Source organism: Etheostoma cragini, chromosome 11, assembly GCF_013103735.1.
Source record: "Etheostoma cragini isolate CJK2018 chromosome 11, CSU_Ecrag_1.0, whole genome shotgun sequence".
NCBI classification, from domain to species: Eukaryota; Metazoa; Chordata; class Actinopteri; order Perciformes; family Percidae; genus Etheostoma; species Etheostoma cragini.
In genome coordinates, this window is record NC_048417.1 from 932426 (window position 1) to 946276 (window position 13851).

At 42.3% G+C, this 13851-nt stretch overlaps 2 protein-coding genes and 1 pseudogene across 2 annotated transcripts; 2 read left to right on the forward strand and 1 right to left on the reverse strand.

The window, feature by feature from the left end:
* Positions 1–3184: 3184 nt before the first annotated feature.
* On the forward strand, positions 3185–4111 carry LOC117953164 (olfactory receptor 10J4-like). The gene has a single exon (XM_034885976.1). The coding sequence runs from the start codon at positions 3185–3187 to the stop codon at positions 4109–4111; it is 927 nt and encodes a 308-aa protein (XP_034741867.1).
* A 4428-nt stretch (positions 4112–8539) lies between these two features.
* On the reverse strand, positions 8540–10456 carry LOC117953165 (olfactory receptor 10J4-like). Its single transcript, XM_034885977.1, has 2 exons — positions 9459–10456; positions 8540–8563 (listed from the first exon to the last, which is right to left on the reverse strand). Exons 1-2 carry the CDS (start codon positions 10368–10370, stop codon positions 8540–8542), a joined length of 936 nt encoding a protein of 311 aa, XP_034741868.1. The 5' UTR covers positions 10371–10456.
* Positions 10457–12445: 1989 nt separating this feature from the next.
* The window catches only part of LOC117953166, a 3516-nt pseudogene continuing 2110 nt past the window's right edge, over positions 12446–13851 (forward strand).

Here is a 13851-nt window from a genome sequence, read left to right on the forward strand (position 1 = left end):
TTTTTTGTAGCTGGATAGCATTTGTTGCATCTAACTATTAATGTGGATACCGTTAGTGATGGTAAGATGCTTACAACAGCTGTATTTCTATTGACAAAGTGGAGAAAATGTTTTATTTCTCTAACTCACTGCGTTGTTTTTACACCACTGGTTCTCTCAATCATTAGCTCTCTAGCTAGCATCACCAAATACTGTTCTGTACTTGCGAGCGCTCAACGGTTGAAACAATTGACGTCCCTTACTTTCGAAAACCAGCCTCTGGAGCCTGGACCAGCTCAGTTGCACTGACAACATGTTGCAAGTTGGTGAATAATGATGCTATACAAAGTGTACATTAAGATATGTGTATTGTCATGCTGCACAACTGACACGCACAAAGGTAGCGCACAATACTGCTGACTTTCTGTTACATGTTACATAACTGATTAGCCCACAGGGTGGAGCTGTTGCTGGGTGTAAGCAATGCAACAGGATACCCTGTTACACACCATCAGCTTCAGTTGAGCTAAGACTGGCTGGTTCAGACCACCCAGGTGAGGGACCAGACAAAGAATGGCTCAAAAAACGTATGAGTAAGCGTGGCAGAGAGGGAGTGACTCTGCCCGGAGGAAGCCCGGAGCCCCTGTTTGTAGCCAGGCCCATACGGAGGGCTCGTCATTGAGTTCCTGGTGAGCAAGTTTGCCACGGAGCCCGGCTGGGCACAGCCAGAAGAAGCTACGTGGCACCCTTCTCTCCATCCCATGTGCCCACCACCTGAGGGAGGAACTGCTTGGTTTGGGTGCGTTGCCGCCCATGACGGACCAAACCCGGGCTGCAGAGGCTGGCCCTGGGGATGGTGAACATCCCCTCTCTGTGGGGGAAGGAGCCCAAACTTGTGTGGGAGTTGGAGCGCTACCAGTTAGATCGGGTGGGGCTTACCTTTACGCATAGTCTCGGGTCTGGAACCATACTCCTGGATAGAGGTTGGACTCTGTCCTACTCCGGAGTTGCCCAGAGTGTAAGGCGCAGGGCGGGTGTGTGGATACCCACAAGGCCGCTATACCTGCGGGGGGGGGGAACTATGCCCAGCCAGGAGTATGCCCAACCAGTCTACATGTGTTTTGTGGATCTGGAGAAGGCGCAGGACCAGTTCCCCCGGGAGACACTGTGGGAAGTGCTGCGGGAGTATGGGGTGAGGGGGTCCCTTTTCAGGGCCATCCAATATCTGCATGACCAAAGCGATAGCTTTGTCCGGGTTTCGGCAGTAAGTTGGGCTCGTTCCAGGTGAGGGTTGGCGTCCACCAGGGCTGTGCTTTGTCAACAATCCTGTTTGTAATATTTATGGACAGGATATCGAGGCGTAGTCGGGGTGGGGAGGGGTTGCAGTTCGGCGGGCTCGGGATCTCATCGCTGTTTTTTGCAGATGATGTTGTCCTGATGCTGTCATCGGTCTGTGACCTTCAGCACTCACTGGATCGGTTCGCAGCCGAGTGTGAAGCAGCTGGGATGAGGATAAAGACCTCTAAATCTGAGGCCAGGGTTCTCAGCAGGAAACCGATGGAATGCCTTCTTCAGGTAGGGAATGAGTTCTTACTCCAAGTGAAGGAGTTTAAATACCTTGGGGTCTTGATTGCGAGTGAGGGGACAATGGAGCAGGACATTTGTCGGAGAATCAGTGCAGCGGATGCAGGATTAAGTTCAGTTTATCGCACCGTTGTGACAAAACAGCCATACAGGACGGGTCCCAGAGACCCAAAGGCCGAGGCCGCGGTAGAAGTAAAATACAGGATGGGTCCCAGACACCCAAAGGCCGATGCTGTGGTAGTGGAAAAATACAGTCGAATGCAGGACGGGTCCCAGAGACCAGATGACCAATGCCGCAGCAATAGAGAAATACAATCGCATCCTGTCCTTGGTCCCAGAGACCTGAAGGCCTGTAGTAGTGAAATAAAGTCAAATGCAGGATGGGTCTCAGAGACCGGAAGGTCAAGGCTGCGGTAGAAGTGAAAGACAGTCCCAGAGACCTGAAGGCCGATGCCACGGTAGAAGAGAAATAAATACTATAGAATACGGGCCAGGTTCCCCGGGACCCAAAGTGCCAGGTCCGCGATAGAAGACGTGACATGAAATGAAACAAGCGTGGGTCCCCGGGACCCGTCGGCCAATGCAAAAAGTCAAATAAACTGCACGGGTCCCCTTGACCCGATGGACAACACCAGGGTTAGATTAGTTTGACAACAGTAGACCAAGACCAAAATGGAGGAAAATGCAGAGTAGAGAGTATTTTAAACCTGCAGCCATGATCAAGGTTCAACCACAGTAAAAGAAAGAACATCTGCAAGGTGAGAGTTAGTAATGTGCTAATTAGACATGAATGCACACAGATGACGTAAGAGAGGACATAGTGTCTCAATGGGAAAGAGATGCTTGGTAGCTGAAGGCTCTGACTCCCATTGTACTTTTGGAGACCTTAGGAATCAAAAGTATCTCTAAGTCTTCTAGTAGAACAATAGGGTACTACGAGCTCTATAAGACTTGATGGGGACTGAGCATTAAGAGCTTTGTCGGTGAAAAAATGATTTTAGATTCAATTATGGATTTTTACATAAGTCCACAAGTACAGAACTTTATTTGGTGATGCTAACTAAAGAGTGACTTAAGAGAGCCAGCATCTCACCATTACTAACGGTCTGCACATGAATATTTAGATGCAACAAATGATCTCCAGCTGCAAAAGCCTTCGAAAGAGTCATTGCTACAAGGATGATACACTGCCTCGTCCTGTCTTAGTGGTGTAAACCGGCTCGTTGCAGAACATCGCAGACCGTTGCGTTCAAATTTCAACTCATCACTTTGAAAATCTTTGATCCAAACATGTCCTTAGAGTGCAATTCTTAATATGACAGAGTGATGTAGTCTGAGCAAACAAAGTTCAACAACATGTATGAGTTCAGGCCTCCGGAGTCGGATCAAGATGTTTACATGTTAGTAGCTTTCCCATTGGAGAGATTAATGAGATCCATGGAGGTGGATGCAGTGTGATAAAAACCTCAAACAGGTCACAGATCCAGTTCTGTGTTTGTCGGACCACACCAGTGTGTATCAAGGTCAGGTACTGATGACTGAATAACACAATATCAGGTTATATCAGACTTCTAGTAATATATCTGTTTTATTCGTTAACATGTTGTTTTAGACAATCTTAATGGATAATGACTTTAATGAAACATATATAACTTTTGATGGACATGTAGAACTGCAAAAATACAGATATCTTTATTTTTTGATCATATTTACAGCATATATCCTCATAATTTGCAGTAATTCTATCATTGTGTGCATCATAGTGATTAACAAATCCCTCCATGAGCCTATGTACATTTTCATTGCAGCTTTGTTAATCAACTCTGTTCTTTTCAGCACTGCTATCTATCCAAAGCTTTTGATTGACTTTTTATCTGAACAACAGATCATATCTTATTCAGCCTGTCTCTTTCAGTGGTTCATATATTACACTCTAGGGGGTTCAGAATTCTTCCTGTTATCAGTCATGGCCTATGACAGATATGTTTCTATATGTAAACCTCTGCAATATCACACTATCATGAGAAAAACAACTGTTTATATTTTCCTGATTTTAGCTTGGTTTTTGCCTACTTGTCAGACGTCAGTGGGACTGTTACTGATTGCTTATAAAAAACTCTGTTACTTTATATTGAAAGGAATCATTTGCAACAGCACAGTTAACAAACTTTACTGTGTTCCTTCAGCAGTGCTAAATATATATGGATTGATTGTTGTAGTAGTTACAGTACCTCTCCCTGTACTTTTCATACTCTTTACATACACCAGGATATTTATAGTAACCTATGGAAGTAGTAGAGAAGTCAGGAGAAAAGCTGCACAGACCTGTTTACCCCACCTGTTGGTTCTGATCAACTTTTCCTGTTTGGGTACATATGATGTACTTCTACCTCGAATGGAAACCATTTTTTCCCAAACTGTTTATTTAAGCATGTCTTTACAAATGATTTTGTATCATCCTCTTTTTAATCCGATCATATATGGACTGAAAATGAAAGAAATTTATAAACACCTCAAGAGGTTGTTTAGTCGAGACAAATTAAACTAATATATAGTGGATATATTTCATATTTTACATAATCCACTGTTTTACACCAATTACAACATAATGATTAAAGGATTATTGAAAAGTATGTAATGATTTGTTTCTCACAGACTTAAATATAATGAAAAGCATTGCATTAAAGCAATAAATTACATTTTAACATACAACACCTTATTTTTTTTTATCTTATCATGTAATCACAAAATGCAGACTGCAGTTTTCTGTTTGTGTGGTAAAATTAAATGTTGTTACAATTGTGGACATTTGTATCTGTGTTTTCTGTATCAAAAGCCTAGAACATGAGTGGATCTTGCATTTAGTGTCCAATTCTGCAATATAAAGTACGTAAGGAGAAGTGTAATGTGTGTTTTTCTAGTGGAAAAATAAAAATAGAAAAAGATACCATGTTATTTTTGCTGTGATATGTTTTATTTATTAGCACTATTAGTAGACTACAGGCTACCTCGTGACTAACGATAAAACCAGCACTGGAAGGTTTCTAACCACCTTAGTTTCATTTGGTAAATCCTGAACTGCAGAACTGATTTTAGATTCATGGAACTGTTTATATTCTTGGACTTTTTTATATTATTGTTATTTCCCATCCAAAGCACACAGCCGTTCTTGGAGGTATGGATCTCCTCTTGAAATTCTTCTCCCACGGTTTTTCCTTTGTTGTCCTAAGCAAGGCTGGGAATTCGTTGTGACGGTCAGCCTGTACAAACTATGGAGACTCTCACCCTAACGGAAACCAAGAAACACCTTCAAGATCAGTTTAAGGCCCCTATGTGATCCAAAAAGTCCTTGAGAAGGAGGCAGAGTGTAGTGTATATAATTTAATGTTTTATGACTGCTTATAACATGTATGAGTGAGTGGATCCAAGCCCCCCTCTGCCCCCTTTGGTGTGTATTCTCATTTGGTAAGCCGTCATATAATGACCATGTGTTCCACAGTACAGACAAGAATTGTTAGCTTGATTCATAGCATTATTCTGATTTCCCATGCTATCATTATTCCCTCCATATCCATACTTTGTATTGTTGTATGGCTGCCGCATCACTCTGCTCTCGACTCTCAATCTAGTTCTTGTTTGAAAACCTGATACCTGTTCTGCCAGAGTTCAATTACAGCTTGGAGCCTAGTCTCTGAAGTTAGTAGGTTGATGGCCTCCAATGCCCCCATCATTTTTTATAATTCCGCTGGACTTGACAATAAATGACAATAAATCTGGAAAATCCAATTTCAACATAAATTAATCTTTTGTTCCCAAGCCATCAATTAACACTGATGCAAAAAAAGGAACCTGATCAGAAGTCTTAAACTACGCCTGTCCCTTCCAACATTTAAGAAACCAAATCGCAAACTCTGATCCATTTTCATTTGATCTCTTTTTGCAAGCGTTACATCTTGCCCTGCAATGGCATTTTTGGTTAAATACTTGTTTAGTTCTTTTAAATGTGTAGTCTGATGTGTTTTTGATATCCGTGGAAATTTGTCTGCCAGTGTAACTCCCCCTTCAACTGGCCCATCATTTTCAAAACTGAGGCTTGGGCATTTCTCCCTCCAAACTTCTAAGGAGACATTTGGCATTAAAGTTGCTAAGATACATCTAACATCTTTGCCTGAAATTGCAATAATACAAATATGCGAAGATCCACCAATTAATGAACCCACATGGATTACTTAAAGGACCTGATGCATCTTGAGTTATTCTCGAAATCTCAGCCAGAATCAGGGTAAATCTAAGACCTTGTCATCAAAATTAACAAAGAGGCGCCTTTCTCAACTTCTTCCATTCATACATTTCAGTTTATTGTCGTCTTTCAATTAAAATCAATTCAATTTTATTTATATAGCGCTAAATCACAACAACAGTTATCTCTTTGTGCTTTTCATAATGAGCAGCTCTGGACCGGATTCTGTTATGTGACTTACAGAAACCCAGCAGTTCACCAAGAGCAAGCACTATAACACAGAGGCAAGGAAAAACTTTCTTTAAGAGACAGAAACCTCGAGCAGAACCGTGGCCAGGGTGGGGGGGGGGGCATCTGCCTTGACCGGTTGGGGGTGAAAGAAAGAGAGAGAAAGAAAAAGATATAGAGAAAGACAGACAGACAGACAGACAGAAAAGAGACAGACAGAGAGAGAGACATGGAGAATTGTAGCAGAGGGTGTGGAGCAGGAACATAGAGGCAGCAGGTGACTCCAACCCCAGATCCAGAATCCACAGATCCAGAGCCAGAAACACCTGCAGGAAGCGATAGACTTTCAAATCAGGTCAGAGTTTTAGATCGCACTTATCAGCAACATTGTTCCATTCAGCGGTGATGTGAAATGAACCGTACCTGCTGCCGGCCAACTTGATCTTTCGACACGTCCCAGTCCCATTCTCCAATTTATCAGATAAATAGACACATAGCGTGTATGCATCTAGAGTGGGAGAAAACCTAGTGGCAAAGACATTAACCAGCTTTGTTTTCACCACTCTATTGTTGCTCTAAGTACCGGTTGTTGGCACGGTTACTTTAAGGGTCCCCGATTTTTTGCAATCTTCTTTCACAACTACGCTCCACTGTGAGGTCTGTAGTTGTGATTGTGGCAATGTTGCTGCATCCAGGAGCTCCTGTGGTTGACCCGAGCCCACCAGCCCCTTCAACCCCCAACGTGAGGTGCTGGAGATCTTGGTGTCTAGACCCAGTAGACAAAACTTCCCATCGGAAGACCTTGTTGACTCCCCCTGTTGATCAGGGCCTGCTAGTCTCGCCACCCCCTATCCTGCAGGTTTTGGCCGTCCCAGGGGTCGTAGTTCGATGTGCTGTACATCTCCAGCAATAACCTTGCAAGGGTCCCAGAGACCCCCGAAAGACAAGGCGAGGGTAGTACACCGTCGAAAAGAGGAAGTGTCCCGGGGGTTTACGTGAAACAAAACAATGAGGCGAGGGTAGTAGAAACGCAATCAAAACGGATGGGGACGACGCCAGGGAAACAGACAACAATACGATTGAATGAGGCATTGAATGAGACCCAAAGGGCTTAGTGGTTTTTTTGTTTTGTTTGTGTTGCAGTCTCCCATGAACAGGACCTTCACAACGAGCGCAACCCTCGGTTGGCGCGGGCTGAGATGCTCACAGTCTTGTGCATTCCGGGTAATAGACCTGCACGCAGCTCCAGCACATGTATCTGCGCAGACAGCGTGCGTTTGGTGGTCCCTGTCCCTCGGACAGAGCTCACACCTCTTCCTCTTGCAGGCGCCTCTCGGCCCTGCGGCGTCTCCGGCCTCTCTTCGAGTTGTCCATGGATCTCATTAATCTCTCCAAAGGAAAAGCTACTAACATGTAAACATCTTGATCCGACTCTGGAGGCCTAAACTTATAAATGTTGTTAAACTTTGTTCGCCCAGATTACATTACTCTGTGATCTTCAGGACACTCACATTCCCTCGACTCACCTGTCTACCTTCATGATGGCAAAGCTGGTCGACCTTCTAACCAAGTACGAAACCGTATTCTCCCACAACAGCGTGGACTGCGGAAGGCTGAAGGATTTGTTCATCGCGTCCATCTAAGTGATAGCAGACCCTTTAGGCTGCCGTATCGTCATCTGTCTCCCTCCCGCTATGATAAACTCCGGACTGCTTTGAATGAAAGGGAGGAGTAGGACATCATGAGAATATCTATGAGTGAGTACACATCGCAACTTGTTCTAGCTTGGAAGAAGATTGGTGATCTGTAAAGCAAAGCTTTGCACGGATTTTCACTGGTCGAATGCCTGCACTGTTAAAGATGAGCACCCCCTGCCTCCTCAGGCTGACGCTTTGGCTCCTCTTGGAGGGAATGCATTCTTTTCAACCGCGGATTTGACGTCTAGCTTCTGCAACGTGGAAGTTCATGAAGAGGACAAGAAGTTCAAAGCATTCCCCTCACCATTCAGGGTGTTTGAATACAACAGGCTTCCTCAGGGACTGTACAGGGAGATCCTACAAAAACAATCAGTCCATGTACTGTATGTTCAGCATTGTTGAAGTCACACAGTGAATTTTGTTATCTGTGCTGTTGCAAATTAATTATTTAGCACAAATTAACAGAAGTTTTCATTAGCAATCAGCAACGGTCCCACTGATATCTGACAAGCACGCAGAAACCAAGCAAAAATCAGAAGAATATAAGTTTTGTTTTTCTCATGACATACAGACACACATCTGTCACAGGCCATGACTGACAACAAGAATCAAGAAATCTGACCCCTCCTAGACTGTAACATATAAACCACTGAAAGAGACAATGTCAATCAAAAGCTTTGGACAGCTAGCATAGCATCAATTATATATGTATTTTTTGCTTTGTTTAATATCCATTAAGGTTGTCAAAAATGAAATGGTAATGAAAAAAAACAGGAATATTACTGGAAGTCTCACATAACCTGAGTTTTTCTTATTCAGTCTTCAGGGCCTTAACCTGGTCCAGAAAAACACAGAAATGTAATCTGTGATCTGTTTGAGTGTGATAAACCGACTGTTTCAACCTCAATGGATTGTTATTAAACTTTCCAAAAGAAAAGCTCCTAACATGTAAAAAACTTGATGAGACTGTGGAGGCCTGAAATCATAGACAGTACGTTGTTAAATATAACGGGTCCTAATTGGATGGACAGAGACATCTGGAAAAGTAAAAGGAGCATTCATATGGTCCTCTAACACCCAGAGTTTGGAAGAACTTTATATGACTTTAGGTTTCTTTTTAAATTCTTTTTTTTTTCCACAATGAAATTAGTATTATTGTTTAAAATACCAACCCTTGACATACAATTAATTACAAATAAGACACAAAAAACTAAAGAGAAAACTTACATGTATTGTATGTATGTACACCTATTGTTCAAGGCTGTTGATTTAAATGTCTTGGGATTTTATGAGAAGACAGCGAAACAAGTAGTACTAATTTAAATGTCAGTGATGGGGACAAAAGTCTATTATATTACGAAAACAACCTCAAAAAAACAATATGCGTTCTGTGATAACATGATAGACGGACAAAAACAATGTGCTGGAATCTTAGAGATCCGAGGAAAACAATTCACATCACACTGTTGGAGCTGATGCTTTTTAAGTTCAAGTCTATTTGAAACAAATACTTAAATTAAATGACTTCCTAGAATGTTTTGCATTTTTAAGTTGTAATTAATGTACACAGTTTAAACAATATGTTCTCCAATATATAAATATATATATATATATACATAAAGTTAAATGTGTCTTGACTTATTGTCTTAAGGTGTTTATGAAAGTCTTTCATTGTCAGTCCCTATATGTGCAAATTCAAACAGAGTACAGAAAGATAGACATGAGCGCACTTTCAAGAACAATCTCTTGAGGTGTTTATAAATTTCTTTCATTTTGATTCCATAAATGATTGGATTAAATAGAGGATGATAAATGACTAGTTGTAAAGACATTATTAAACGTACAGTTTTAGGGAAATCAGTTTCCAGTCGAGCTAGAAGTACATCATAGGACATGAGACAGGAAAAGTTTATCAGAACCAACAGGTGGGGTAAACAGGTCTGTGCAGCTTTTCTTCTGACTTCTCTACTACTTTGATAGGTTACTATAAATATCCTGGTGTACGTAAAGAGTATAAAGAGTACAGGGAGAGGTACAGATCCTACAAAAAGAATCAATCCGTATATATTCTGGACTGTTGAAGGAACACAGTGGAGTTTGTTAATTGTGCTGTTGCAGATTATTCCTTCCAAAATAAAGTAACAGAGTTTTTTATTAGCAATCAGCAATGGTCCCACTGAAAACTGACAAGCAGGTAGAAGCCAAGCTAAAATCAGGAGAATATTAACAGTTGTTTTTCTCATGATAGTGTGATATTGTAGAGGTTGACATATAGACACATATCTGTCATAGGCCATGACTGACAACAGGAAGTATTCTGAACCCCCTAGAGTGTAATATATAAACCATTGAAAGAGACAGGCTGAATAAGATATGATCTGCTGTTCAGATAAAAAGTCAATCAAAAGCTTTGGATAGATAGCATTGCTGAAAAGAACAGAGTTGATTAACAAAGCTGCAATGAAAATGTACATAGGCTCATGGAGGGATTTGTTAATCACTATGATGCACACAATGGTAGAATTACTGCAAATTACAAGAATATATGCTGTAAATATGATCAGAAAATAAAGATATCTGTATTTCTGCACTTCTACATGCCCATCAAAAGTTATATATGTTACATTTAAGTCATTATCCATTAGGATTGTCTGAAACAAAATGTTAATGAATAAAACAGATAAATTACTAGAAGTGTCATATAACCTGATATTGTGTTATTCAGTCATCAGTACCTGACCTTGATACACACTGGTGTGGTCCAACAAACACAGAACTGGATCTGTGACCTGTTTGAGGTTTTTATCAGACTGCATCAGCCTCCATGGATCTCATTAATCTCAACAAAGGAAAAGCTACTAACATGTAAACAACTTGATCTGACTCTGGAGGCCTGAACTCATACTTGTTGTTAAATTTTGTATGCTCAGATTACATCACGGCAAAGTCTGGGAAAACGGTCATCTGAGGCGCTGGGAGACTGTTAAGTGCAGATTCTGGGTGAGTGGTCAGCAAAGATTCAGGGAGAACGATCAGCTGAGACTCTTAGAAAAGACAAATTTCCCTCAGGGGACAATAAAGTTACCCTGATCTTGATCTTGAAGGCTGCCCAGCTTGGGGCCGTTGAACAGCATGGGTTCCAGTCCACAGGACAGCTCTGGTTCTGAAGTGAGGAACGGGGCATGGCGACAGCAGCCAGGATGTCTTTTTCAATGTCTTCGGCCTCCACTGGTCCCGGAGAATGTGGCCAGAGAAGTCCACACAAAACACAGCTTGTAGTCAAGGGAATCTGCTGAACAGGTAGCTGATGAGATGACAGACAGGAGGTCAGGGGAGTGGCTAGATGCTGCACGAGACTTTTCCCTTCCAACTGAATGTCTGCTTAGCTAACATTGCAAAATATGTTAGGAATGTATGTCCGCAAAGGCACTGCGCTAGGCTCAATGGAGACGGTAAGCGTACCTGACTCATTTCCGTTTCCTGTGCCTGTGTGTTGGTTGCGTGTTGGTAGCTCTGCTGCTCACTAAATACCAGTTCAGTTTGTTAGATTTGCTATTACAGTGGCTAACTGTCCGCTAAACACTTATTCTTATAGCAGTTCTGCCTAAGCACTCACATATCTTCTAATTTTTTTAGCGACTTTTGTTAAATAACAGCTGTTTTAAAGCTTGGTAGCTAACGCTACCGTACTTTAGCTTAGCTGCTAGCGACTTTAGCCTAGCAGTTAGTTATGTCGGCCCCCTCTCCTCCTTTCTCCTGCTCGATGTGTGAGATGTTTAGTTACTCCTCTGCATTCTTTAACGGCAATGGCGTGTGTAACAAGTGTAGTTTATTTTTGGACATGGAGGCGAGGCTTAGTGAGTTAGAAGTCCGTTTCCGCACCATGACAGATCAGTCGTTAGTTACTGTAGCTAACCCCCCCTTGGTAGTCGGCGCGGGCTGGCCTGAGTTAGCCTCTGGTAGCCATCTCCCGGCATCTGCTGGGCAGCCAGGTCACAGTGCCTGGGTGACTGTGCGAGGACGAGGAAGAGACAGTCGTAAGCTTTCCAAGGCGTCGGACCGCCACCAGCCTGTTAGCGTTTCTAACAGATTTTCCCCACTCAGCAACACACCCGCTGAGAAACCAACTCTGGTTATCGGTAGCTCTATTTTGAGAAACGTGAAGTTAGCGAAGCCGGCAGCCATAGTTAAGTGCATCCCGGGGGCTAGAGCGGGCGACGTTGAGTCTTATCTGAAACTGTTGGCTAAGGATAAACGTATATACAGCAAGATTGTTATCCACGTTGGCGTTAATGACTCCCGGTTACGGCAATCGGAGGTTACGAAGATTAATGTTGAATCGGTGTGTACATACGCAAAGTCAATGTCGGACACCGTAGTTTTCTCTGGACCACTGCCAAATCTCACCAGCGATGACATGTATAGCCGCATGTCGTCATTTTGCCGCTGGCTATCGAGGTGGTGTCCAGATAATGATGTGGGCTTTGTGGATCACTGGCAGTCTTTCTGGGGAAGACCTGGTCTGATTCGGAGAGACGGCATTCATCCCACTTGGGATGGAGCCGCTCTCATTTCTGGAAATCTTGACAGGTTTATTAGCGGACCTGATCCTTGACAGTCCATAGTTGGGACCAGGAGGCAGAGTCCCAGTGTAACACACTTCTCTGCTCCTTTATTCCAGGTGTTACCTAGTAAAAACCCCATGGTGACGGTGTCTGCCCCCCGACAATTGAAATTATTTAAATCAAAGGTAGACAGTAGAGGAACTGTGCATGAAAACCTCATAACAATTAAAACCACAAGTGCAATACTGCAAAAGAATAGGAGAATTAAATGTGGACTCTTAAACATCAGATCTCTCTCTTCTAAAGGTGTACTAGTAAATTAATTAATATCAGATTCTAATATTGATTTATTTTGTCTTACTGAAACCTGGCTGGGTGATGGAGAATATGTTAGTCTAAATGAATCCACCCCCCCCAGTCATATTAATACTCACATTCCTCGAGGCACAGGCCGAGGAGGTGGAGCTGCAGCCATCTTTGATTCTAGTCTACTAATCAGCTCTAAACCTAAACTAAATTATGACTCATTTGAAAGTCTTGTTCTTAGTCTTTCACACCCAAGTTGGAAATCAATGCAACCACTTCTATTTGTTATAGTGTACCGAGCACCTGGTCCAGACTCTGAATTCTTATCCGAATTTGCAGAGTTTCTGTAAAACTTAGTGCTAAAAACGGACAAAGTTATTATTGTAGAGGATTTTAATATGCATGTGGACGATGAGAGTGATAGCCTTAGTACTGTGTTTATCTCTCTTTTGGATTCTATTGGCTTCTCTCAAAGTGTTCATAAACCGACTCACCTTTTTAATCACACCCTCGATCTTGTTCTGGTGTATGGTGTTGAAATTGAACATTTAATAGTGTTCCCACAGAATCCCTTTTTATCTGACCACTGTTTGATAACTTTTGAGTTTATACCGCTGAACTACACGCCATTAGGCAAAACCCTCTATACAAGATGTCTATCAGATAGTGCTGTAGCTAAATTTAAGGATGCGATTCCGCATTTAATTCATTACCAAATCACAAAGTAACAGAGGACTCCTATGCTATTAGTCCCTCCCAAATCAATCATTTTGTTGATAGTGCAGCAGGCTCGCTACGAATGACTCTCGACTCTGTGGCCCCTCTAAAAAAGAAGATAATGAAACGAAGACGGTTAGCTCCATGGTATAACACTGAAACTCGCAAATTAAAGCAAATCTGGAGAAGATCTGGCGCTCCCCCAAACTGGAAAATTCTCGTTTAATCTGGCAAGATAGTCTTAAAACGTATAGGAAGGCCCTCCGTAATGCCAGAGGAGCGTACTACTCGTCATTAATAGAGGAAAATAGGAACAACCCCAGGTTTCTTTTCAGCACTGTAACCAGGCTAACGGAAGGTCACAGCTCTACTGAGCCAAGTATTCCCAGAGCTCTCAGTAGTAACGACTTTATGAGGTTCTTCAACGATAAAATTATAACTATTAGGAGCAAAATTTACCAAGACCTGCCTTTAACTGGCACTGACTTATCTCTAAACTCAGGAACCTTAGAAACAGCTGTAAAACCAGATATAT

Bases quoted from the DNA above. Each gene is read 5' to 3' on its own strand.
- LOC117953164 (XM_034885976.1), top strand. From the start codon at position 3,185: ATGGATAATGACTTTAATGAAACATATATAACTTTTGATGGACATGTA.
- LOC117953165 (XM_034885977.1), bottom strand. From the start codon at position 10,370: ATGGATAATGACTTAAATGTAACATATATAACTTTTGATGGGCATGTA. The intron at 8,564-9,458 runs GTGCGCTCATGT...TTTCTGGACCAG, and splicing joins TCAAGAGATTGTTCTTGAAA to GTTAAGGCCCTGAAGACTGA.